The 26,730-nt window shown below is 39.5% G+C and overlaps 2 protein-coding genes across 5 annotated transcripts in view; one reads left to right on the top strand and one right to left on the bottom strand.

Moving 5' to 3' along the window:
• NLN (neurolysin) overlaps window positions 1–9,846 on the bottom strand; it is a 97,525-nt gene extending 87,679 nt beyond the window's left edge. For both annotated transcript variants that reach the window (XM_007176017.2, XM_007176019.2), the window contains exon 1: window positions 9,638–9,846. In XM_007176017.2, coding sequence (XP_007176079.2) covers window positions 9,638–9,678 — 41 coding nt within the window. In that variant the 5' untranslated portion in view covers window positions 9,679–9,846. The remainder of the gene's footprint in view (window positions 1–9,637) is intronic.
• Window positions 9,847–9,954: 108 nt separating this feature from the next.
• SGTB (small glutamine rich tetratricopeptide repeat co-chaperone beta) overlaps window positions 9,955–26,730 on the top strand; it is a 47,364-nt gene continuing 30,588 nt past the window's right edge. For all 3 annotated transcript variants that reach the window (XM_057541044.1, XM_007176022.3, XM_007176021.3), the window contains exons 1-4: window positions 9,955–10,150; window positions 11,295–11,416; window positions 21,380–21,483; window positions 24,479–24,548. In XM_057541044.1, coding sequence (XP_057397027.1) covers window positions 11,317–11,416; window positions 21,380–21,483; window positions 24,479–24,548 — 274 coding nt within the window. In that variant the 5' untranslated portion in view covers window positions 9,955–10,150; window positions 11,295–11,316. The remainder of the gene's footprint in view (window positions 10,151–11,294; window positions 11,417–21,379; window positions 21,484–24,478; window positions 24,549–26,730) is intronic.

The raw sequence follows: 26,730 nt of genomic DNA, 5'->3' as shown, positions 1-26,730 counted from the left end.
TAGCATCACCACTTTGGAAAAGAATTGGACATCATTTGGTAAAGTTGAGAATGTACATATGTCCTACAAACCCAGCAATTTTTCTTAGGTCTTCCCCTTGCACATATGTATCAGGAGAAAATACAAGAATATTCATAGCAGTATTGCTTGTAATAGCAAATAACTGGGAACAACCCACTGACAAGAAAATGGATAATAAATTTTGGAATGGTCACACAAGGAAAGATCTAACAACCAAAAAAATGAACCACAGCCATGTCAAACTAGTTCCATCGTGTGAAACTAAACCATATATTGCTTAGGGAAACATACATTTGTGATAACATTTTAAAGAAAAGCAAGAGGACAATAAATGCAAATTCAGGACAGTGGTTATCTCTCTGGGATAAGGAGAAGAGATATGGTTGGAGAGGGGCACAGAAGAGCCTTCAAAGATGCCAGAAATATCTTTTTAGATATATATACCTTTTCTCATTCTTTTAACTACATATATATCTATTACTTTTTATGTATAATATTTTATAATAAGTTTTAAGAATGACAAGTATTAGGAAAGGTGGAAAGGTGTGGAAAGGTAGGGGAAGAGAAGCATACTCCGAATAAGATATTAACATGTGTTAATTTAATGCCAGGAGATGAGGATATGAATTCTCTGGCTGAAACGTTGAATAAGAGAAGCCGGGAGAGTTAAGTCATGGTCAGAATGTATAGGGCTTTATAAACCATATGAAAGAGTTTTGATTTTATCCTAAGATTCATGGCAATCAAAAGAAGAATTTTAAACTGAAGTGTGACACATCACACTTGCGTTTCATAAGGATCTCTGTTTTCATAAGGAAAGTATATTAGTAGGAAGCAAAAATTGAGGCTGCGACTGATGATGAAGATTTGGATTACAGCGGTGGTACCTCGAATAGAGAAAAGAGAAAGAATTTGAAGACTTGGGAGTTGACGGAAAAGTTACAGAGAGAAGAAGGCCAGGAACAGCTCCAAGGCTTTTGACTTGGGTAACTGGTGACATTCACTGAGACAGAGGACAATGGCAAAAGAGAGGATTTACAAGGGAATGCTGTATAGTTTAGGATAAGGTGGTGCTGAGATTAAACAATAACATAACAGATGCTCAGTAAATATTTGTAAAATGAAAAAGTGACTGAATATGAGACCTTCAAAAAAGCTGTCCAACTGGTAGTTGGAATCTACTATCATTCATTTTCTTCTCGTTTGCATAAATAATTTGTGTTTCTTTATGTTGTGTCTTGGCAGAAAATTCCTATGAGGATGTGAAAGCTGTATAAATATATAATTTTCAGTGTTAGAATAAGATCTAACAATGTAGCCTTATAGTATATATGTCATGCTTTGTGGCAAGCAGGCGTCAACTGAGAGCTATGACTGTTTCAGTCCCTACAACCCTGTCTACGATGTGAGGTAGAAAAAGAATTTTCTCTTGGTCTTGACAGCAAATAAGATTAGGTATCAAAGATACCAGCTAAGTGTGGCTGAGAAATAAGAGGGTGCCCTTTCGAACACTAAGCAGGAGGTATAGATAATCTCAGAGTAGGTGGAAAAGGACAGGGTCTTCCAAAATAAGCTATGGTAAGTCAGAAACCCATATTTTGTAAGCTGGACTTTCTCTTATACTTACTGCAGTTTCTGTGTTGATTTCCTTTTGTTTCACTTAATAATAAGAAAAAGTCTTTCAAAAAAATGTCAGTCTTCATGATAGAGAAAGGGTTTAACTGTGAAAAATGAAACATAAGAGTACTAGAAGAAATGTAGGTGATTTAAAAAATTTATAATCCTGGGGTAGGAAAGGGCTTTCTAGGCATGACACCAAAGGCAGAAGTCATAAAGGAAAAATGACTGATATGCCTTATTACAGTAAAAATTTAAACTTCTGTAGGGCAAAAAAGCAAAAAGCAATAGCAATCTACCCCAAATTTCAAAGACCAAAAAAGTCTGCAACATCTATGAAGGGCTCTTACAAATTAATAATCTCAATCTGAAAACCCCAAAATACAACTAGGCAATTCACAAATGTAAAAATAATAGCTAATATTTATTGAGCTTTTATGTGCCAATGTGGCAGACTAATCACTAAAATGGCCTCCACCCCTCTATGTATCTATGTCTTCCTATAATTTGAGTTTGCTGTTCCCTCCCATCAAAAGACAGGGTCTATTTCCCCATTTCTTTTTTTTTTTTCCCCCCCATTTCTTGAATCTGGGCTGGCCTTATGACTTGCTTTGGCCAGTCCAGTAAAATGTGGCAGAGCTGACGGCCTTCCAGTTCTAAGCCTAGGCCTCGGGAGGTCTTTTTACAATCCCACGCTCATGGAACCCTGCCCTGCCATGACAGCAAACCACTTAACCTCCTGCACGATGGGAGATAATGTGAAAGAGAGCCAAGTGGCTGCAGCTTTGGCCATCCTAGATCCCCAAACATGTAAGAGAGCTCAGCCAAGATCATCAGAGCTTCCTACACAACCCATGGGTGATTGGAGGTGCAGAATGAGCCCAGTCAAGACCAAAAAAACTGCCCAACAAACATGTAGATTTGTCAGCAAAAATAAACATTTATCATTGTACTCCAACAGAGATTTAGTTTGTTATACGGCGTTACTGTGGCAATAGTAATGGATTTAGCCAGGCAATGCTCTAAGTGCTCTACATTTATTATCTCTCAATCTTAAAAAGGTGATGTGAATTAACAGAAAATATATACATATTGTTCTCTGCCCCTGGTTCCTGGCACAGCACTCCTAAAACCCTTGTAATTTCCTAAGTGATAAGAGCATCTTTTGTTCTAATATTTGGTCTCTGACCCTGGTTCCTGACACAGGGCTCCTGAAACCCTTATAGTTTCCTGGGTGATAGGACTGTCTTTTGTTCTCATGAGGTGAGTCTGGGTGGGCTCCTGGATGAGGGCTGGTCACTAGAAAGACCAAGCTATGATTAAAAGCTTGGAATTTTCAGCCCTACCCCCCATTCTCTTGAGAAGGGAGAAGGACTGAAAATGGAGTTAATGATTGATCATGCCTACCTGATGAAGCTGCCATAAAATCCCTTCAGAGAGCTTCTAGTTCAAAGAACACATCCACACTGGGAGGGTGACACACCCCAACTCCAAGGGGACAGAAGCTCCTGCACTCAGGATCCTCTAAGACCTTGCCCTATGTATCTCTTCATCTGGCTGCTCACCTGTACCCTTATAATATCCTTTAATAAACTGGTAAATGTAAGTAAGTGTTGGGCTTCCCTGGTGGCACAGTGGTTAAGAATCCGCCTGCCAATGCAGGGGACACGGGTTCGAGCCCTGGTCTGGGAAGATCCCACATGCTGCGGAGCAACTAAACCCGTGCGCCACAACTACTGAGCCTGTGCTCTAGAGCCCGCGAGCCACAACTCCTGAGCCCGCACACCACAACTACTGAAGCCCGCATTCCACAGCTACTGAAGCCCGCGTGCCTAGAGCCCGTGCTCCACAACGAGAAGCCACCACAATGAGAAGCCCGCACACCACAACGAAGAGCAGCCCCCACTCGCCACAACCAGAGAAAGCCCACACACAGCAACGAAGACCCAACGCAGCCAAATTTAAATTAATTAATTAAAAAATTCTTTTTAAATGTAAGTAAGTGTTTCCCTGAGCTCTGTGAACTGCTCTAGCAAATTAATCAAACCCATAGAGAAGGTTGCAGGAACCTCAGATTTACAGTTTACAGGACTGTAAATCTCAGGTGACAACAGGGACTTACAACTGCCGTCTGAGTCGGGTGGGGGCAGTCTTGTGGGACTGAGTCCTCAAGCTGTGGGATCTGATGCTATCTCCAGGTAGAAAGTGGCAGATTTGAGTTAAATTACTGGACACCCAGTTGGTGTTGCAGAGAATTGCTTGTTGTGGTGAAACACCTCCAACACATTTGGTGATCAGAAGTGTCAGAAGTGAAGTGTTCTGTGTGAGTAGTAAAGGAGACTCACAGGGGAAGGGAGAACTAGGTTTTCTAGTACAGGTGAGTATAATTTTCCCCTCTCTTGTCTCATCTCCCAGTCTATTTGAGGCACAGGATCACCTTCTCAGGGAGCCCTTTCCTGTCAAATCTATAATGTTGTTCCCACCAATACATACTGGGTAACCCCCTTTGCTGCGTTACTTTTGCTCTTAGCACATTTCCCCATTTAACATACTCTATATTTTCCTTAGCTGTCTCTTCTGCGAAGGTACGGACACAGGGATTTTCGGCTGCTTTATTCAGTGCTGTATCCCTAGACTAGAATACAGTTTGGCACATAATAGATGCTCAATAAATATGTGGTGAGTGAAGAAATCGGCCAATCAATTCCTAATTTATGGATGAGGAAACAGACACAGAGAAGTTAAGTAACTTTGCCTGAGATCACAGTGCTAGTCAGTGGCAGAGCCAGAATACAAATTTAGGCAAACTGGCTCCAGATTACTATAGCCTGTCTAGACTAGTCTAGACTACTGGGCTACATGCCTTCCTAAAGCAGAGCTTGGCATATACATATGTACCCAGTAAACATCAATTTCCTTGGTTCTTCAGATTTTAATCTAGGTGCCTCATGGAAGTTCTGTGCTTTGTCTTAATGAAAGAGGTGACAGAACAACAACAATAATAAAAATAAATCCTCCTTTACAACTTTTAAAAATCCATTTTTATAAACAATCTCAGTCTAGCTTTTGATAATGTACCTAAAACCTTTTCTTTATTAGTTGATTTTTCTTTTTCTAGCACCATTGCTCTAAAAATTGGGGGCATATATCTATTGGATTTGGGGTGAGAATTTCAATTTTATTTAATTACAGTCAGATATATAAATATTGCTAAATTTATGAATGACTGTAATTTAACTTGTCTAAGACTTCCCATATGAATAAATTCTCACATCAGACAACAAACAACTTTTATTATAAGAGAAGTTTCCACTTATCAAATTGGTAAGGATAAAAAATATTAAAATGCTCAGTGTTGGTAAAGGTGTAGGAAACTAACATCGCATATTCTGCTGGTATAAGCATAATTTGGTAGAAACATTTTGGAGGAGAATATGTAGTAAGTACCAAAAGCCTGAAAGATACACATACCGTTTGATGTACAAATTCCATTGCTAAGGACTCATACTATGGAAATAATTAAGGACTTAGGAAAAAACTTGATAGCTAGAATGTTTATCTAAGCACTGTTACTCATAGCATGAAGTTGGAAATAGTTGATATATCCAAAAGTAGAGATTAACTGGATTATCATACATCCCCAAATGGACTACATTATAGGTGTTTACATTATGGAATGATGTTTGTATTACATAAAAACTATAATAGAATAAGTATTATATAATCTCATATTTGTTAAAAAATATGTCTCTACACGGGAAAGATTTTAGAAGCTATTAATAATTGGTTCTTCTGGATGGGTGGATTGTGTATATTTTCTTTTGCTTATCAATATTTTCTAAGTTTTCTACAAGGAACATGCATTGCTCTCATAATTTCACAAACCAAGTTGCTTTTTTTTAATTGAAAGAGTAAACTAGGGCTATTATAGCTATAATTTGGACTAAGTACTGTTAAATCACTTCTCTCATTTTTTTGACCATGCCATCCATCCCTTACTCCATAATGTACATCAGATTTTGCTTGGCTCACATGCTCTGCAATCTGGCCTCTAGGAGGGGAAATTCTTTTGGTTTAATCGTTATGGCAATAAGAGTTGAAAGAAATCTTCGATGTCATTTAATCTAGTCCTTTTCATTTTACAAAATAAGGAATTCAAGAGAAATCCGGGAAATTGGGTGATTTAATTAAGGTCACAAGGTTAGTTGAACAGCAACTACAATTCAATCTCCAGATCCCCAGTCTACTTATTCTCAAGAAATTGGCTAAATACCCCCATCAATGATCCTGGCTGCAAAGCTGGCTTTGGGAAATGGGTATATAGCAACTATAACAACAGGAAAACGCAAGAGAAATCATAAGCCAGTTGAGTAAAAACCTAGTTACTCATATAACACTAAAATGAATTCCCAAGTGTCAAAGGAAATAGGAAAACAATCGGGAGTACATAGAGGGCCTTCCATGTGGTCGGTCAAGTACTGACTCCTTTAGGAAGATACAGATTTTGAAACAGAGATTCTGCGATTAAGTCACTCACAAGAACCATGGGTGGATGACTACTACTACTGTAGAGTATGTTGATTAACTGCAATATATGCCCTTAAGTAACAAAATAGTTAATATATTTATGGTAGATTGCTAGCTTCTAAAAAAGTAATAATTGTACGGCTTTTTACATTTATTTTCTTCCATGCATAAACAAAGAATATGCATAACACATACCAGTGGTTCTCAAAATGTGGTCTGCAATCCTATGGGGAGTGGTTCTTGAGACCATTTCAAGGAGTATGTGAGGTTGAAAGTATTTCATAAAAATACTAAGACATTATTTACCTTTTTCACTTGGTTGACGTCTGCACTGATGGTGAAAAGCAATGGTAGATAAAATTGTTGGCACCTTAGAACAAATCAAGGCAATGGCACTGAACTGTCTTAGTAGTCATTATATTCTTCACTGTCACTCCCTCATGCTAAAAACAATGTGAATTTCACTTTAGAATGTCCTTGATGAGATAGTAAAAATTATTAATTTTATTAAATCTCAACCATTAAATATATGTGTGGCAAAGTAGGCATAAAGTGCACTGGCTGCATACCTGAGTACAATGGTTGTCCAGAGGATTTGGTTGTGCAAATTAAAAGCACTTGTGCAATTGACTGAATTGTGAACTGAAATAGCTGCTTTTCTCATGGAACACCATTTATACTTGAAAAAATGACTGACAGACAAACCATGGTTACTCAGACTTAAGGGTTTCGCAGAAATCCTCTCAAAAAAGGAACATAGTAAGGCTGTCACTTCAAGGAAAACAACTGATAGTATTTGTTACCGATGATAAAATTTCAGCTTTCAAATGAAGATCAGAATTTTGAAAAATTGTATCTGCCACCATGAGCTTGCCAGCTTTCTAGTATTTGAAGACTTTTATGATGGGATGATGATATTAAGGAATATGATTATTTGATAATGTAAAATATGTCAACATTAGGAAGCTATGTATAACACAGTGAGCCACTATTTTCCAAATGAAGTGTTTGATATTACAAAATCATGCATAGATAAGACTCATTCCAAGTGTAAGACAGCCTATGGATTTTAATGTAACAGTAAGAAAAAGTACGTTGATAGTTTCATATTTCACATTGCAACCATTCTTAAAAAAACTACCCCTTGTCAAACTTTGATGTGATATCAAAGAATACCCATGATTATCTAAAAAGTCTATTAAAATTAAAATACTTTTCTTTTTCCAACTATATGACAGGTGGGATTTTCTTCATCTTCTTAAACCAAAACGAACCAGTGCAACAGAATAAACACGGAAGCAGATGTAAGAATCCAGCTACCTTCTATTAAGTCACACATTTGTTTTGCAAAAACACAAAACAATGTCACTCCTAGGATGGTTCTTATTTAAAAATAAATAAATAAATAAAACAAGTGTTGATGAAGATGTGGAAAAACTGGAACTCTTGTGCTTTGCCAATAGAGTGTAAAATGGTACAGCTGCTGTGGAAAACAGTAAGGTGGTTCCTCAAAAATTAAACAAAGAATTATCATGTGATCCAGTAATCCCCCTTCTAGGTACCTATCCCAGAGAATTGAAATTAGAGACTTAAACAGAAATGTGCATGCCAATGATCATAGCAGCATTACTCAAAGTAGCCAAAAGTTGGAAACAACCCAAAGTCCATGGATGAATGGGTGGACAAATAAAATGGGGTATATCCATACAACAGAATACTACTCAGCCTTAAAAAAGAAGGAAATTCTGACACATGCTACAACATGGATGAAGCTTAAAGACATTATGCTAAGTGAAATAAGCCAGTCGCAGAAGAACAGATATTGTAAGATTCCCCTAGTATGAAGTACCTAAAGTAGTCAAATTCAAAGAGACAGAAAGAATAGTGGTTACCAGGTACTGGAAGAGGGGATAATGAGAAGTTTCAGTTTGGGATGATGAAAAAGTTCTGGAGATGGATAGTGGTAATGATTACATAACAATGTGAATGTACTTAATGCCACTGAATTGTGCACTTAAAAATGATTAAAATGGTAAATTTTATGTATATTTTACCACAATTAAAAAAAAAAAAACCCAAAGGAAAAAAATCCACAATATCACTCTTCTCACTGATTTTTTTGGAGATGTTTTGGAAAATAGTTATTTTTTGTTAAAAATGTTATTTATGCATGTAATGAATTTATTACTGTTTTAAAAATAAACTAATAAATACTTAAAAAATCTCCCCGGTTTCATTTCTAATATGGTAAATATGGAAAGATATAACCCACATAAACAGAAGCTCTTAGGTCCTTAGCAATTTTTGAGTGGTAAAGAGGTCCTGAGACCAAAAAGTTTGAGAACTACTGTCATATATGAAATTTATTCTCTCTTCTCACACCTGCGTTAAAGGAAGATATGTATTTCTTCATTTGTTGGTATAGCTTCATTTGAGAGTTATACCACTTGCAGCCTGCAGACTAAAAGGACAGTCTGAAATATGGTCAAAAATCATCACATTAACTCTTTATGATCACTACTGTCCCCAGATGCGCCCAAACTATAAGGACTGAGCAGCCTAAAGCTCCACACAGATGAGTGGCAACGTACAACAGAAAACTGATAAAAAGCTTACAGGCTGATGGCTAGGTTCTAAAGTGGTTTTATAAGGATCTAGCAAGAAAAACACATTTCCCTTTTTCTAGTTGGTTCTTCATTCAGATTTTCAGTTCAAAGCTAGATTTGGGAATGCGGGTGGTAGTGGCATTGTTTCTGAAAACCATTCCATCCAGCGCATCCGTGCAAAGAATTTAATTCTCTCACCATCTTGCTACTGGCCTATGGCACAGGGGTGTGGCGAGGGCGCTAAGGAAGCAGTCTAAAACAGCAGCTGGGGCTGCACCAAACCGTGACCAAGCAATCATTTCCTCCATTTGGGGCCAAGTCAATTAGCCCCGGCCAGAGGCCGAATGTTTTATGCGAAGTAAATAAAAAGGAAATTAGAAAGCATGGACGGAAATAAGCAGCAAAATCATAGCGGCTTCATCTTGTGCGAGTGTTAAACGATGTGTATGCTAACGATGTGCATGAGGGGTAAATGAGAATTGTTATTCGAGTCTACAGCTGCTGGCACTGTTAACGACAGGTCTGCAGTTCTGGATGGGGACGAAAGTCAAATGATTTTCTTATCCCGACCATCTTTCTGCCATTCGTTTTGGGCTGGGCCTGGGACCAGTCTCACTGCTTGCAGCTGAGGCAGTCCCAAACAAAGGGGAATGGACGCCCTCTCAAGGGAGCGGATGAAGGAAAAGTGGCCCCAAGTTCCCGCGCCAGGTGTCCCTCGGGGTAGACCATGCGGACTGTGGGGAGGGAGGGTTCCAGAAGCGTCGGAGGGGTGCTGTCTGGAAAGGCTGGGCGGAGGCGCCTGGCAGTGACGGGGCAGAAGACCCCGCTCTGCCCAAGGTCAAGGTTAACCCGCGCACGGGAGGTACCTGTGGAGGCTTCGCACAGCCGAAAAGCACTGGGCGATCATGGGAGCGCCGAAAGGCGACGGCGGCTGAGGGCGCGCTGTCCTCCGCTTTGGGGGTGAGGGATTCGGGACGCCGGGAAGCCGCGCGGCGGCCTAGCAGAAGAGGCAAGAGCGGCGGCGGCAGCGAGCTCCGCCTGAACCCTCCCACGTGCGGCAGCCCCACGCCGGCGCCCACTTCAGCTCCGCCCCGGCCCCGCCCCGGCCTGCGCCCTGCCCCGCCCCGCGCCCGCTCCGCGTCCCGCCCTGTGCGTCTTGCACCGCCCCGAGGGCGGTTCTGGCGAGGCTCATCAGCCGGGTTGAAGCGCACAGCTGGGTGGGCTCAGAGGTGGCGGCGGTCTGGGAGCCGGGGAAGTTTGGGCCACCGCTCGCAGTGCTGCGCTTCGAAGCCAGGCTCAAGCCCGGAGAACGAGGGGGCGGCGGACCGACTTACGGACGCCCTCGGGCACGCTGCCACCGTCTCGCGTCCTCTTCCCTGGTAAGGGGCTTCTGTATGGGAGGGGTCCGTCTCCCGCCGCCCCAGACCGGGCCTGCACCGCGCACCCGCAGCAAACCCCGTCAGGGCCAAGGCGAGGCCTGGGTACCGAAGGGAGGGAGATGGAGGTCGATGTGCTCTGGGGAGAGGAAGGGGGAGAAGCCCGGAGGAGGTTGCCCTTCTCCATTTCCCCTCTCACCCCCGCTCCCCTCCCCCCCACCCCATTCTCTTTTCACCATTTTGCCCTGGGGCCTTATTTAGTACTTGCAACCCCGTGGCCTATTGGCTGGGGTCGCTTTTAAAATAAGCACACAAATAATAAACGTGCTAGTGGTGGGTACCACACCCTGGCTTTGAATTAGGGAACCTGGGGAGCAGATGGATGATTCGATTTAGTGGAAATAAGCCATTAATGCCTGATGGCCCTGCGCCACCGTTTGGATGCGATAGTATTCCATGTGAATGAACATGACCCAGAGCTTCCAGTTTGTCCACGAGAGCACAGCTACTGCAGAGAGCATTGGCCGGTTTGTAGTATCCATCGACTTAGGCAATGATTTTCTGACATGTCTGTTGATTAAATAGAAATGCCGTTTTTATTAAAAATGACACTCAATGGCTGAACAACCTTTCCCTAATATATTTCCTCATCACATAACTGTCTCCACTTACAAAAGTAGGTGGAGTGTAAATTGTGCATACATTTGAAAAAAATCTCATGAAACAGGGGAAAATACTCAGCGTGGATCAGCTTCTGAGTCAGCAGTATGAAATCTCCCTCAATTTAGTACTAAAGCCTTTTGGGGATTTCTATATCTGTATCTATACCCCTGTCCTTTTCTGGATCTGTACCATATAAACTGTTAAGATACAGTGAACTATTCAGTGAGAATCTAAGCTATGTTGTACATGTTTTGAGAAAGATTTTACTTTTGCAAGTTTTAACATAACCTAATATTACTGGGTGTAAATGAAAATGTCATACATTAGCATATCTATACTTTGTGCTCTCTTGACTCTTTAAAAAGAAAGGAGTGAAGATAGTACAGGCTTTTTACTTTTAATGTAATTTTTGACCCTTGTGATTTATAATCTTCACTGATTCTTTAAAATTACTTATTTCAGTGTTTTCCTTTTTCTTATCAAGGAAAAGTGTTTAAACTTTAAAAATGTCATCCATCAAGCACCTAGTTTATGCAGTTATTCGTTTCTTACGGGAACAAAGTCAGATGGATGCTTATACTTCAGATGAGCAAGAAAGTTTGGAAGGTAGGCACCTGTTCTCTATGTTCATTTGTGTTATAAGTAAAGACTAAAATAGTTATAAGCGTGACTTTATGATCTGTTGTATCAAAATCAGAACATTTTGTTGATTTTTCAAGGAGAGAGACCTTACAATAAGGTTATGGTGTTTTCATTCTCTGAGGCTTGTTTTGTTTTTTTCAATTAACAACAAGAGGACTATTGTTTTTTATTTATTTTAAAAATTATTTTATTTTATTTATTTTTGGCTGCATTGGGTCTTGGTTGCTGCACTTGGGCTTTTGGCGAGTGGGGGCGACTCTTCGTTGCGGTGCGCGGGCTTCTCATTGCGGTGGCTTCTCTTGTTGCAGAGCACGGGCACTGGGGCACGCAGGCTTCAGTAGTTGTGGCTCGCGGGCTCAGTAGTTGTGGCTTGCGGGCTCCAGAGCACAGGCTCAGCAGTTGTGGCGCACGGGCTTAGTTGCTCTGTGGCATATGGGATCTTCCTGGACCAGGGTTTGAACCCGTTTCCCCTGCATTGGCAGGTGGATTCTTTTTTTTTTTTTTTTTTTAAAGATTTATTGATTGATTGATTGATTGATTGCTATGTTGGGTCTTCGTTTCTGTGCTAGGGCTTTCTGTAGTTGCGGCAAGCGGGGGCCACTCTTCATCGCGGTGCACGGGCCTCTCACTATCGTGGCCTCTCTTGTTGCGGAACACAGGCTCCAGACGTGCAGGCTCAGTAGTTGTGGCTCACGGGCCTAGTTGCTCCGTGGCATGTGGGATCTTCCCAGACCAGGGCGCGAACCCGTGTCCCCTGCATTAGCAGGCAGATTCTCAACCACTGCGCCACCAGGGAAGCCCCGGCAGGTGGATTCTTAACCACTGCGCCGCCAGGGAAGCCCAACTATTGTTTATTTATTGAACAACTATTATGTGTCAGAACTATGCTACTCATATTGTAGGGAAATTTTTCTCCACAGTAACTGTTAAGTTAGTTATTATCCGCATTCAACAGATAAGTAAATGAAAGCAGATAAAGTAATATAACACAGCTAATATGTGACAAAGCTGAGATTTAAATCCTGGTTCTTACTTTGAAGATCTTGTTGTCTCTTCCTAATAGGAAAGCATCCAGTTTAGAGTCAATATATGAAAACACCTTAGTCATCATAAAAGCACTATGCAAGTCTAATAATTATATCACTATTAAGCTCTGATAACTTCCTCTTGGGGGACTTGAAATAAGAGGATTTCACCCTTGTCTATGTTAGCTTTAAATATTAGATTCAGTAATCTGTAAAGTTGAGCAGGACTTGGATGATAGCATCACATGTTTCCTTGACACCATCTTTTCTGCTTCATGTTTATGCATTAGAAAATTTAAATTCAGTATAGCCATAACAAGATAGAATTCTGCAGCTGGGCTTGTGGAGGTTCAATGAGCCCAGCTTCCTTGTGGCCTAAAGATTTAATTATTGCAATGAGACAGTACATTTGAGAGAATTTAATAAAAGTACAATTTGAATTGCCCATCTTGAGCTGTTTCTCCTCTAAAGGGGACACATCTATTAATTTCAACAAGTACTTCCCTTGTGAATATGCTTTTAGGAAGTTGGGATGAAAATTGGGCATTTGCTCTAAATCTGCTTGCAATCTGGTGAGATTATCTTTCCAGGTGGCAGTGAAAGGAGCTGCTGACACACAGTTGGAGATTGCAATCAGTCCATTAGGGTCTTTTTGTCCTCCTTTATGGTTAGACTATGTGAAGATAAAGGCGACTGGTTATCTAAGGAAAATGTTGTTTATGGTGCTCTGTAGCAAACAGATAAATGGAATCATTTAATAAAAGATGTTTTTTTCTCATCAAAGGCAGTATAATACTTTTAAGGGCCAGAAAGAAAATTGAGAGTTTTTTAAAAACCAAGATGTTGTGTCCTATTTTTAGGATGGTATTTGGCCAAAACTATGTGCCTTCAGCTGTGTGTTATATGGCAGTCAGAAGTGGTGCCAATTGTTTTTGACCAACCCCTATTTTTGACTCTGTGAGTCTAATTTAATTGAACATGAAATCATGTGGAAATGTCTGCCCACCTTCTAGACATTTAAAAAAGCCCTAGGAGGACTTCCCTGGTGGCGCAGTGGTTAAGAATCTGCCTGCCAGTGCAGGGGACACAGGTTCGACCCCTGGTCCAGGAAGATCCCACATGCCGAGGAGCAGCTAAGCCTGTGCGCCACAACTACTGAGCCTGCGCTCTAGAGCCTGTGAGCCACAACTACTGAGCCCATGTGCCACAACTACTGAAGCCCGCATGCCCTAGTGCCCGTGCTCTGCAACAAGAGAAGCTACCGCAATGAGAAGCCTGTGCACCGCAAGGAAGACTAGCCCCCGCTCGTTGCAACTAGAGAAAGCCTGTGTGCAGCAATGAAGAGCCAACGCAGCCAAAAGTAATAAATAAATAAATAAAATAAAAAAGCCCTAGGAGAGGAGCCTAAGTTCTCATACCAGCTTTACCACTACAGTGAAGCTGAGGTATTGTCAGCTTTGAGCCTTGTCATCAGATTATGTCACTCACTCCTAATTATTGTCATCTGCTGACATCTGCTTCATGTTTTGACTATCGTGGCTCCTGCTCACTGTCTCTCTGGCAGTACTCCTGTCTTAATTCTTGGCAATTGTAATACACTCATACATGATTCTTCCAGTTCTCTCCCACTTGGTTCCTTGACCTTCTCTACTCCAGTGATCTCAACCACTTTCACTTGCTTGGTCATACCCTAGACCAGTGGTTCTCAATTTGGGGCGATTTTGTAGTATCTGGAGATGTTTTGGTTGTTACGACTGGGGGGGCTGGTATTATTGACATCTAGTTGGTAGAGGCCGTGGATGCTGCTAAAGATACTACAAATGCTCAGGACAGTCCCGAACAATAAAGAATTGTCTAGTCCAAAATGTCAGTAGTTGCTGAGGTTGAGAAACTCTTCCCTAGACCTTGTTATTGTTATCCTCCATAATCTCTATCTTAAACATTTCACTTCTGCTGCCTGTCTTTCCAGCTCACTCCCTATAGAATCCCTACCCCAACAATTCTTTGACCTACCAATACCTCCAAGCTGTTGATCCCTTACCTTTTCACACCCCTCTTCTTACCCAGCTTAAATTCCATTGTTGATCATTATAGTCATGCTGGTGTATATGGCTCCCTTTCTTGTAAAACCCAACCTTGTTTGAATCCAGCTCTCCACCTACTCCATGCACATATCCATGTGACTGTGTATAGATGGAATGAAACACCCAGCTTTACTGACTAGTCCCACTTTGAGTTCATGACCATGAGCCTCAAGTGGGCCTTTAATGCTGCCCTCTGTTCCAAGTTCATTCATATTTTTACTCTCTAGATGACCACTTTAACACTTTCTCATGCCTTCTCAAAACCCCAAACCTCCTCCCCCGTACTCACTTTTTGTTGATGACCTTGGTTCTTACTCCATCAAGAAAATTGAAGTAATAAGAAAACAACTTCCACAGACTCTCTCTGCCCCATCTACCCACCTACCAGCATCTATACTCACATACTCTGCCTGTCTGCCTGTCTAACTATTTCCATATACTATGGATTAAATATTTGTGTCCTCCCAAAATTCATATGTTGAAACTTAATGCCCAATGTGATGGTATTAGGAGGTGGGGTCCTCATGACTGGGATTAGTGCCCTTATGAAGGAGACCCCAGAGAGCTCCCTCACTCCTACTACCATGTGAGGACACAGCAAGAAGGTGCCGTCTGTGAACCAGAAAGCAGGTCCTCACCAGATGTTGAGTGCTGGCACCTTGATCTTGCACTTCCCAGTCTCCAGAACTATCAGCCACCCAGTCTATGGTATTCTGTCATAGAAGCCCAGGCTGACTAAGATACCATAGATGAACTATCCATTGTCCTTTCTAACTGAAACTCCTCTACTCACAGACTGGATTCCATCCTGTCTCACCTACTCCAGGCTCTCACTGTAGTTATTTTACCCTCCTTGTCTTACATGAGCAAATTTTCAATCTCTTCTAGATCATTTCCATCAGAATATAAACTTTCTCCCTTCTTAAAAATTCAAAAACAACAATTAATTATTCTTGCCATACTACTACCTACCCCTCCCCCCACTGAAATATTGCCTGCTTTTTTTTGTTTCTCTTTTGCTGGAAAGCTCTTTGAAAGAATTATCTATACTTGCTTTCTGCAATTCCTCTCCTGTCCTTCTTCCTTCCTTCCTTCCTAATATTTATTTATTTATTTATTTTTGGCTGCGTCATGTCTTAGTTGCAGCATGCGGGATCTTTTGTTGCAGTGTGTGGGCTCTTCGTTGTGGCACACGGGCTTTTCTCTAGTTGTGGCATGTGGGCTCCAGAGCTCATGGGCTCTGTAGTTGCGGCACATGGGCTCAGTAGTTGTGGTGCGTAGGCTCAGTTGCCCTGCGGCATGTGGGATCTTAGTTCCCCGACCAGGGATCCAATCCGCATCCCCTGCATTGGAAGGCAGATTCTTAACCACTGGACCACCAAAGGAAGTCCCATCTCCTACTCTTTCTTAAGCACTCCAGATAGGCCTTTGCCTCCATCTCTCCACTCATACTGTTCTCATCAAGGTTATCAGCAATTTCTGTGTTAGGTAGTTCAATGGTCAGTTTTCAGTCTTCATCTGACTTACTAGCTGCCTCTGATAAAGTTGATGATGGTTCCCTCATCCCTCTCCCCCCATATACTTTATTCACTTGGCTTCCAGGATACCTCATACTCTTTTGGTTTTCTTCTAATCTCATTGTTTGCTCTTTCTCTGTTTCCTTTGCTTGTTCCTCTTGTTTTCCCTCACCTGGAATATCCAGGGTCCAGTGCTCGATCTTCTTCTGTTCATTATCTGCACTCACTTTTTTGATGATACAGTTCAGCTTCTTGGCCTTAAATATTCTTTTTTATATGCTGATATCTCTCAAATGTATGCCCTCAGGTCAGACCTTTCTTCTGAACTCCAGACTTCTATATCTAACTGCCTACCACCTATCTCCACTTATATGTCTAACGGGCATCTCAAGTTGAACATTTCCAAAACTGAACTCCTGATCCTCCCACCCAAAATCTGTTCTATTCCACAACTTCCCTAACTCAGTTGATGACAACTCCATCTTTTCAGTTGCTCTGGCCAAAAGTTTTGTTATCATTCTGGACTCTTGTCTTTCTCTTAGACTCTGCATCTAACTGTTCAATAAATCTTGTTGGCTGTGACTTCAAAAGATATCTTGACTTTTTCCTACCTCCACTGATATTACCCCTGGATAGAACTAAGTATTTATTTTACGGTGATGGCCTCTAACTGGTCTCTCTGCTTCTATAATTGCTGCTTCATTGACTTTTCTAAACGCAGCCACCAGTGATCCTTTAAAACAGACTGTGTCAGATTCCATCATTTTTCCACTCAAAATCTTGAGGGGCTTCCTTGGTGGCGCAGTGGTTGAGAATCTGCCTGCCAATGAAGGGGACACGGGTTCGAGCCCTGGTCTGGGAAGATCCCACATGCCGCCAAGCAACTGGGCCCGTGAGCCACAATTACTGAGCCTGCGCGTCTGGAGCCTGTGCTCTGCAACAAGAGAGGCCGTGATAGTGAGAGGCCCGCGCACCGCGATGAAGAGTGGCCCCCGCTCGCCGCAACTAGAGAAAGCCCTCGCACAGAAACGAAGACCCAACACAGCTAAAAATAAATTAATTAATTAAAAAAAAAAATCTTGCAGTGACTCTTCATGTTACTCAGTCATTGTTTAAAGGATCTATATAACTAGGACTTCTGTGATGTGTTGTTCACAGACTCCTCCGCTTTCTCTTTTGACTTGAGTCAAATTAGCTTCCTCACTCTGAATGCACCAAATGCTCTTTCTTAAAGGCTTTTGCTCCAGTTGTTTTATCTGCCTAGAATGTTCTTCCCCCAGATAATGGTAATATCCCCATCTCCTTCAAGTCCTCTTTTCTGAATGAGGCCTTCCCTGAGCATGCCATTAAATCTTCAGCCTGCTTCCCTGCTCTGCTCCCCACGCTCCCATCCTCTTCACCCTGTTCTACTTTGTATAGTTTATTGTTTACAGTCTACGTCTCCATCCCCCACTGCAATGGCAGCCCCAAGCAGTCAGGAATCTCTTCTGTTTTATTCACTGTTATATACAAAGCTCCTAGAAAAGTGCCTGACACATGATAGGTGCTCAATAAATATTTGTTCAATTGAATTGATGAATTGAATCAAGTGATCCTGGGCATCTCACTCACATGGTCTGTTTCTTTCTTTTTTTTTTTTTTTTTAATTCTGGCACTTAGTAGATATATATTCTTTTTTTAAAAAAATTAATTAATTAATTAATTTATGGCTGTGTTGGGTCTTCGTTTCTGTGCGAGGGCTTTCTCCAGTTGCGGCAAGTGGGGGCCACTCTTCATCGCGGTGCGCGGGCCTCTCACTATCACGGCTTCTCTTGTTGCGGAGCACAGGCTCCAGACGCGCAGGCTCAGTAATTGTGGCTCACGGGCCTAGCTGCTCTGTGGCATGTGGGATCTTCCCAGACCAGGGCTCGAACCCGTGTCCCCTGCATTGGCAGGCAGATTCTCAACCACTGCACCACCAGGGAAGCCCCTGGTCTGTTTCTTAATTTCTAAGTCTGTTAGGTGGAGCTCTCTGCCCCCTCCATCTAATAGATTTGTCAAGACAATCAGAATTAGTGATGGCAGGTAATATAGCATATGGAAGCTTTAGTATAAAGTGCTATATAGATGGGATATGGTATTATTGAGAATTCTTCGCTTGTCCTTCTCCTTATCAGTACCAAACAGACTATTATTGTTTGGTGTTAAAGTGGAGCAAAATTGTATATAGAATTTCTTTAGATTTTTATGATTTATTCCTGAGTATAACCTTCTGAAAGGAGGATCACATATAATAATCCCTGTTTCATAAATGAAAATCTTGAGGTAAAAGTAAGGTAAATTATTGCACCCAGGTTATTAGTTTTTTTTTCTGGATTAATAATGATAATAAACGTCCTGAGTTCCAAGGCTGTGGTAGGTTTTTTCACTAAACCATTTATCTCTCTAAATATGTGTTAGTGTTGAACACTAAACATTTTGGCAGCAAGTTTACATATCAAAACAATTGTGTTTACTTAATGTGGAATCTAAAATAGTCAAACGCATAGAAGCACAGAGCAGAATGGTGGTTGCCAGGGGCTGGGGTAAGAGGAAATGGGGAGGTAATGGTCAAAGGGTACAAAGTTTCAGTTATGCAAAATAAATAAGTTCTAGAGACCTACTGTTCAGCACAGTGCCTATAGCTAACTGGATTGTATACTTAAAATCTAGTAAGAGGGTAGATCTTATGTTAAGTGTCCTTAACACGTACACACACACACACACACCCACCAATAAAGGGGACAAGAGGAAATGTTGGGAAGTGATGGGTATGTACATGTCTGTGGCCTTGATGGTGGTGACGGTTTCACGGGTGTATTCTTATCCCCAAGCTTGTTGAGTTGTGTCCATTAAATATGTGCTGCTTCTTACATGTCAGTCATACTTCAGTAAAGTGATTTTAAAACAGACGAACAATTGTGTTTAAAAAAAAACCCCAAACAGCCACCTCCTTTAGTAATACTTGATTGTGTCTAGAATGTGCCAGATCTGTGTTCTAAGGTCAGTGGCAGCAGAGGTAAAGGAGCTGGACTGGATTGCCTCAACAAGTTAGAGTGTAAAAATCCCTCATATTTTTATGTGGCCTTTTCCCCTGTCAGTGTTTAGCTGTGAAGTTCCATACTCTGGTTCCGGTTAAGGCCTCGGTTGGGTTCTAGCCACCTTTCACAAGGCTGTGAATTAATGTTTTGGGGGGAATAAGTGCTCTCGTCTGCAGATTTTATTGTTTCTATTTCCTCTGAAATTAAACTGTTACTTCCACTGTAAACAAAGTCGTAGATTAAATTTACTGAGCATCTATTATTTGCCAGGCTGTGTTAAAGTCAAAAGATAAATAAAATATAGGCCTTATCGTCAAGGAGACAGTCTAATATGGGAGACCGATGTTTTAAGTGCATGTAATGTAGTATGTGTGATAAGTACGATACTAGAAACACGTACCAGCTAGCTACATGGCACAGTAAAGTAAATGACCAATATGATCAGGGAAGAAAGATGCCGATCAAAAATAAATATATACATATACATACATGTATTATTATGAATAATAATTGATTTTTAATTAATTGTCTTCATGGCAATGAGAGCCTATTTTCTTGTGGCCCAGTGTGTTTAGTGCAAGTACAACTGAAGTACAAGAACAACTACTTAGTAAGGATAGAAAGGGAGAGAATGAGGGTTGGGTGAACAGTGCATTATTTTCTTTCTAAAAGACACTTTGACTTTTGGTAGTTGGTAACTCAGTTTGTTATTCAGTCCCTTTCCTAAGGAGAATTGATCTGTGGATAGTGACAGTAATAGTGTTTCTTTTATGATAGAGGTAATTTTCTCAGGATCATAATGTGTCTTTTAAAAGTCATACACAAATGTAATTGGATCTGTAGTAAGTCAGAGTAAGACAGATATATTATCTCTCTTATATGTAGAATCTAAAAAATAAATAATAATAATAATAAAAACCCAAGCTCATAGATACAGAGAACAGATTGGTGGTTGCCAGAGACAGGGAATGGGGAATGGGAGAATGGGTGACCTGTTTTTAATTTTTGTTTTTGGTTTAAACAAACTGAATTAAAAAAAAAAAAAAAGTCCTACACAAATGTAAGTGAATGTATTCCACACTGTCTAGAAGTACACTGGACATTTTGGCTACATCCCCATCTTGTTGAGCCAGAAGAGAATTCTTTTTCAAAGGAGAGGACTCTCAGGATAAGAATCTGCCTCCATTCCCCTCAGTGAGGACTTGTAAAAAGGGCAGGATATGCTTTCTTCACTGTTTTTGCCCTAGTTTAGGCTCCTTGTTTGTTTAGGTCATTGATGTAGGAACCCATAAATGGGTTCCTGGTTTTTTGCTTCCATTTTCTCCCTCAGCTTCCCTCTCTAATTCATTCTCAGCATTCTTACTAGACTTCTAGTTCTAAACACAAATCCAGTTATGTTGTTCTCCTTCACTAAAATCTTTAATGGCTCTCCATTTGCCCATAGCATCAAATCCATGTCCTTTAAAAATATTATTTAAGGTGCCTCGTCATCCAGTGACAGACTTCGTTCTAGCGTAATCGCCCACCATGTCTTTCCACCCAGTCTGTACCCTAGCCATACTGGTTATCTTGCCATACATCAGTGTAGATGAGGCACCTGTCAACATTTAACATGCCGTGTACTTTACTTACTGTGTTTGTCTGCCTCCTTCTATTAAGGGTGAGCTTCATCACGTGGATCGTGATTTTTGTGTTAGGTTAACTGTTGTATCTCTACCACCTTATAACAGCACCTTGAACATAGTAGGTGCTTGGTAAATTTGCATGCCTGAATGAATTTTTAAAAGCCAAACTATTTTAACATAAGTAAGTACACCAGGATGAATATTTAGTGTTTCCTATGTGCCAAAGACTGTTTCTCTTACTATTTTTAATCAGGTTGAGATTTCTGTTTCTCACATTAAAAAAGATAATTTTTAAAGTTTTATTCAAGATACTGGTAATGGGGAATATGTTGTTAATGACCTGCTTTAAGAAGAATATGATGTAATACATATACTAAGAAGTTATATTCTAGGTAACATTTTTCTTTAAGTGAGGAATAAGAAACTAAGTTGTCTTCCCTCAATAGCTGGTCTATAAACAGAAATCTTTATGCAGATGAACCATTTAGTTTTCCATATGTTCTGTGATCAAAATGCTGAATTACCACAGATTGCAGAGTGCAGATTTCTACCAGAAAAAAAGGTTGTTTCTTTTTTTAGGTTGCTAATTTTTTTTCACTATTAAAATTTATTTCAAGTTGCAATTCAATGCTTGGAGACAGTTTTTAAAATCAGCGCAGAAGATACACATCTAGCAGTTTCACAGCCTTTGACAGAAATGTTCACAAATTCCTTCTGTAAGGTAAGCTGTTTTTGTTTTCTCATTAGTATCTCATTATCTAAGTATGACTGCAGTATTATGTTGGATTGTTAATATTTGAGGGGCCAGGCTTCAAGTAACTAACTTCTTCCTGGGTATAAGATAGTTGGTCCACATGGATGATTTGGGCCCTAAAATATAACTTTTAATGTGCTTTAGATTTTCATATTAGTAACTCTTCTCATCCTCTCACCTTCTTTTATATTTAATGATATATCGTAGTTGACTTTTTAAGTCCTTTACAGTATCCGGGTGTTTTTAGATTTCTGACATCTGAATTGATATTCCCTGAAAACATGAAGTACAAGTTAAAAGTAAAAGTCTTAATGTTTAGGAAGAAACCATATAGAAAAGGAATCATCAGGAATTGCATCATCATTTTGAAGCAGATTTTATCAAATTTGGCCATTGATGGGGCTCTTTAAACAGGGAAAGGTTCAGGGTCAGTGTGCAAAACCAAGACTGAAATCCAAGTGTTCTGATCCCTGCTCCCTAGGACTGTTTACATGGTCTCTGGTTTCTGGCCTTTTCAGGAAATATGGACTATAAGATTGAAAAATCTTAAGGCTAGTGAGTTTAGGGCCCCAGGGGGACCGCCCACGTGGTTTTTCATTACATTTTGGTGCCACGTGAACCTCTTTTATTATTCTAACTCTGTATTCAAGCTTCAGTACAGAATGAGGAACTCAGGATAGGAGGTGAAACATGCAGGGTATACTTCAACTTGGCAGGGACATTGCTGAGAATACTGCACAGACTGTTTCTAGAATTTGTTGGGAAGAGGTTCTTAGAGTTGCAATGAAAATGGTAATTTGGCAGTAAACTGCTCCCTCTTTTTATACTTGGAAAAAGGATAATACAGTTATACATTAATTCATCAAACAGATGAATTCTAATTATCTGACAAGATGCAAGGAGATAGTGGAATGTCTCTGTGGTCCTTTTCTTCTCTTTGGTTTTTGTGGTTCTTTCATTGTCTGAGCTTGTGGCATCCTTAGGGAGCCCTATTTCAGAGGCTGGACATGGCTATGGCAGAAGTCGACCTTCTTTACTCCGCGATGCCCGAGAGGCTTGTGTGTGAGACGGCACTTGGATTTGCTCACTCTTTAGCTCCTGTTATCACTGACTAGTACTGAAGAGATCAATACTTTTTTTTTTTCCTCCCAGGAAGCTCAGATTGATTGAATAGAGCTCTTTTTTTTTTCCTTCTATTTCTCTCTGATTGTACTTAATTGTAAAAATTTGTTGCTTACTATTTTAAAAATATAGTTTCTTAAAACAGGCTCCATAGTATATCCACATGGTGTTATTTGTGGTATCAATCCTTTAACACTCCTATTTAACAGCTGCGGCTTCATTACGTATGCGTCTGTTAGCAGAGTATCGCAGGGAAAGTCTAAAACTTGTTTGAAGCAGCATCAAGACTGTTATAATTAAAGAAACTACTGCCTCTCCAATTGTACTTGGTTGTTAAGTTAAACAGTTTATTTTTAGGATACTGCTTTTCCCCCAATTAAGTTTATATACTAAAAGGATTCATTCCTTTTATATAAAGTGGATAACACTTGTCCTCACATCATGGGCTGCTCAAATGTATTGAATGAACATGAGAATTAATTTTCAAAATTGTAAAACTATGGCAATTTCATTAAAATAATTCAAAAAGATTTAGAAGACAGAATGGATTATAATCCATTTTTCCATATGCCATTTTTCTGACCCCCTCAAAAGTCACTTTTTTCACATATAAACTGCCTAGGCTTGTTAGAAGATTTGAAGTAGAAGGAACCCTAAAAGCAAGTACTGTAGGGCAGTAATGCGTCTTTGAACTACACTTACATCCTGAGTGGCTACACAGTCAGTTTTTAGTATTGATCTCTACTTATTAAGTCTCCCATTTTGATTCTATACTTTTTTATACTAATACTTTATGTTTAGAAAAACTGACTGATAAAGATTTTTTAAAAATAAGAACAACTCATATACTTTATAGTGATTTTGTACTTGTGAATACTTGTGTGTAATTAGCACAATGTATTTCAAATGTTAGAGCTATCAAGTTCATTGACGTTTTAGTCAAGACAAAGGTAATGGTGAGTATATTTTAAACATGGTACATAGGTATATTGACTACAAATTATACTTTTTTGAAAATTATAAACATTTATGAACTTCGGAGTCAAGTTTAAAAGCAACACAATTTAAAAAGAATCTTCCAAAAATGGAAAAATACACTGTGCTCCCAGTGCCACTCAAGACATTTCTAAATCTTCATTTAGTTTTCATAAGCACTTTGGTTTGAACCGTATTGAAAAAGAGGTTTGATGTTGATAGTAGGTGCTAAAAACAGGAATCTTATACTGCTTATTATCTTAATGAGGAAATAAATCTATGACCATTGTTTTAAAAAGTTTGGACAATATGGAAGGATATAAAGAAGAGACTGAAAATCCTACTTGCAAATATTCCTACTGTTAACCTTTTGTGTATACCTTTCCAGTCTTTGATTTTCAGCCTGTGTGCATGAGAATGTATGTGCATATATTTAAACAATAAGATGATATTATAAATGCTTTTTTTGGTACCTGTGAATTTGACTTTCTCTTTGGATATTAACGTTATGTTTCAAAATTTTCACTAAACAATCCTTTGAGCATAATTCTATTACTATTCTTTGTATACTGATTCTATTTTTGTTTATGAAGTAGGATTTCTAGATACAGTGAAAGCAAGTAAAAAAAATTGATTCACAGTTGCCCATTTTTTTCTAGAAAAAATTCCATATATTTGTTTTTCTAATAAAAGTATGTGGGGGGACTTTTTCCCTATTTCTTGCTGACAGTGTTATTTAGATGTTAGATTTCATGACATAGATTTACAGATGATATACTAAATAATTATTACTTTAATTTATAGTTCTCTGGGATGACTCTTTATGTAGCTAAATGGAAGTACATTGTATTTTATTTAATTTCAGAATGACATTCTGCCTCTCTCAAACTCAGTGCCTGAAGATGTGGGAAAAGCTGACCAATTAAAAGATGAAGGTGAATATTTCATAGAAAAATTACTTACTTAGTAAAGCTTTCTGAAACTCTAGGGAAAGTGACTCTGTCACCCAATAAGATTCTGGTTTATACTGCCAAGATGGGGTTGTCATAAGTCCTCGTGGCATTTGTGAAACAGAGATGAGCCTGGAAATATAGAATGGCTTGTGAACAATATAGGTATGGCTTGCTTCAAGAGAAGCAGATCTGTTGTGAGTAAAACTTGCAAAACAAGTCACTTAAGGGTTGATTATTTGCAACTGTTTTTGCTGTGTGTACTCTAGGATCCCAAATTCTTTATGCTTAATCAAAGACATGAAAATGATTTTCAGTATTATTTTTAACTTCTGTGTATTTAGCATTTTTGAGTTCTTTGAAATTTAATATATGTATATGGCACTTAAGGATTTATTAACTAGCACATTTGATTACTATGTTATTGAATTTTCTAATAGTGACTATTGGAGCATACTTGATTTTAATAAATATGTCACCATTGAGGATCTGTGTTCAGTTTTTATATCATGTCAGTTTTGTTAAGCTATAGAGGCAAGCCAGGTAAGGCCTACAAGATTTGTACTAAGGAACTGTAGGGCAGAGTCCTGATCTTGACCAGTGAATGAGAGCCAACAAAGACCCTGTCCTATAGGCAGAGAGTTATTAGGGAATGTGCAATATTCTGAAGCTGTACACAAATGGTTCAGAACCATTTTCTGGCCTTTTCTTTAGTTTATACTCTGAAGAAGGCAGTTGAGTTTTTTCTTAAAAAAATTGGTTGGTGTCTAAAAAGGTAGATATGGAAAAGAGTATGCTTTTCCTATTCCTCGGGCATGGTCCTTTCTATTAGGTCTATAAATTACACTCTATCACTGCTTTTAATGGCTGCATAGTGTTCCATGGTACTGTTAGACCATGATTTACTTACCTAGACAGACAATTTTGTAATCCTAAGTAACACTGTCTTAATATCTTTGTCTATATTTATTTTCACTATTGTGTGATTATCTTCTTTGGATTATATTAGAAGGTGCTGTGTTTCCTACAAATAGACTGGTTTCAGTTTTCAATTTTTTATTTCCTCTAAGAAATCTTATCACTACAGTGACTTAAAATTTTAGAATTAGGACTTTCGTAAATTACATGTAAAATAAAGTAACAACCAGATCCTCATTGTCATTTGAATTATAGTATTCCCCAAAGAATTTGCATTTGAACTATCCAGATACAAATGCATTTTTCATATATTATTCTAATTGAAACAATTTAATCTGATGTTTCTTTTTCCTTCTACTTAGACTTTTGTAGTGTGTGAAATCCTCAGTGATGTAATATATGCTGCACTAACATTTTGCTTTTGCAGCTCTCTTGTTTTAGCTCTAGTACTAAATGGCAAATTGAAATTTTATTTTTGTCCCTCATATTTACTCCCTCTGCATGACAGAACACTGGGAGACTGCATTCCCTGTAGAGTTTGTTTTGATATAATGAATGTTAGTAAGTTGAGGGTTGGAAGGGGATGCAGGGTGAGGCTCATTTACTCTGGCAGCATGGGCAGACTGAATTACCTGCTGCTTTCGGCTTTAACCAAAAGCTCTTATTCTTTGTTTTCATTAAGACATGTCACATCTAAGACATGTTACACATAAAGTTAAAGCAACTGTCATACAGATTTTGCTACTCGTGTGAAAACAAATGGCCATGGTAGACTGTCAAGCATAAGGTTATTCCAGGCTGCATGTTATACTTACCTGAGTTAATCAGGGCTTCTGGCCAGCTAGTTCCTTCCTGGAAGGTTGCTTTCAAATATTTTTGTGTGCTTTGCTTCTGAAGAGCTGCAATAAGATCAGACAAAACCAAAAAGGGTTCATTGCTCTAATTCCCTGCCATGTCACAGAAGTAAAGGCATATCTCAAAGGGTTGTCTTGAGGATTAAAGGAGACAGGAGAGTTCTATGTATAAATATAGAGTGCTGTGCAGTGCCTAGTTATATTTATCTTCACAAATATCTGTGTCCTGAGTTTTTGTATATTGAATATTTTCTGACTTGAAGCTTTTTATCATTAATATCGCTATATATATATATTTAGTATCTGTACACTTAGTGTGGTTTACGGGAAAAGACATACACTAGGTTTTACTGCTACCCAAGAAATGCCATCCCAAGACAAAAAGACCCAATGGC

The sequence above is a fragment of the Balaenoptera acutorostrata genome, chromosome 2, assembly GCF_949987535.1.
Source record: "Balaenoptera acutorostrata chromosome 2, mBalAcu1.1, whole genome shotgun sequence".
Lineage (NCBI taxonomy): Eukaryota > Metazoa > Chordata > Mammalia > Artiodactyla > Balaenopteridae > Balaenoptera > Balaenoptera acutorostrata.
Note: the sequence above shows the minus strand (reverse complement) of the source record. Positions and strands in the feature narration are given on the sequence as shown.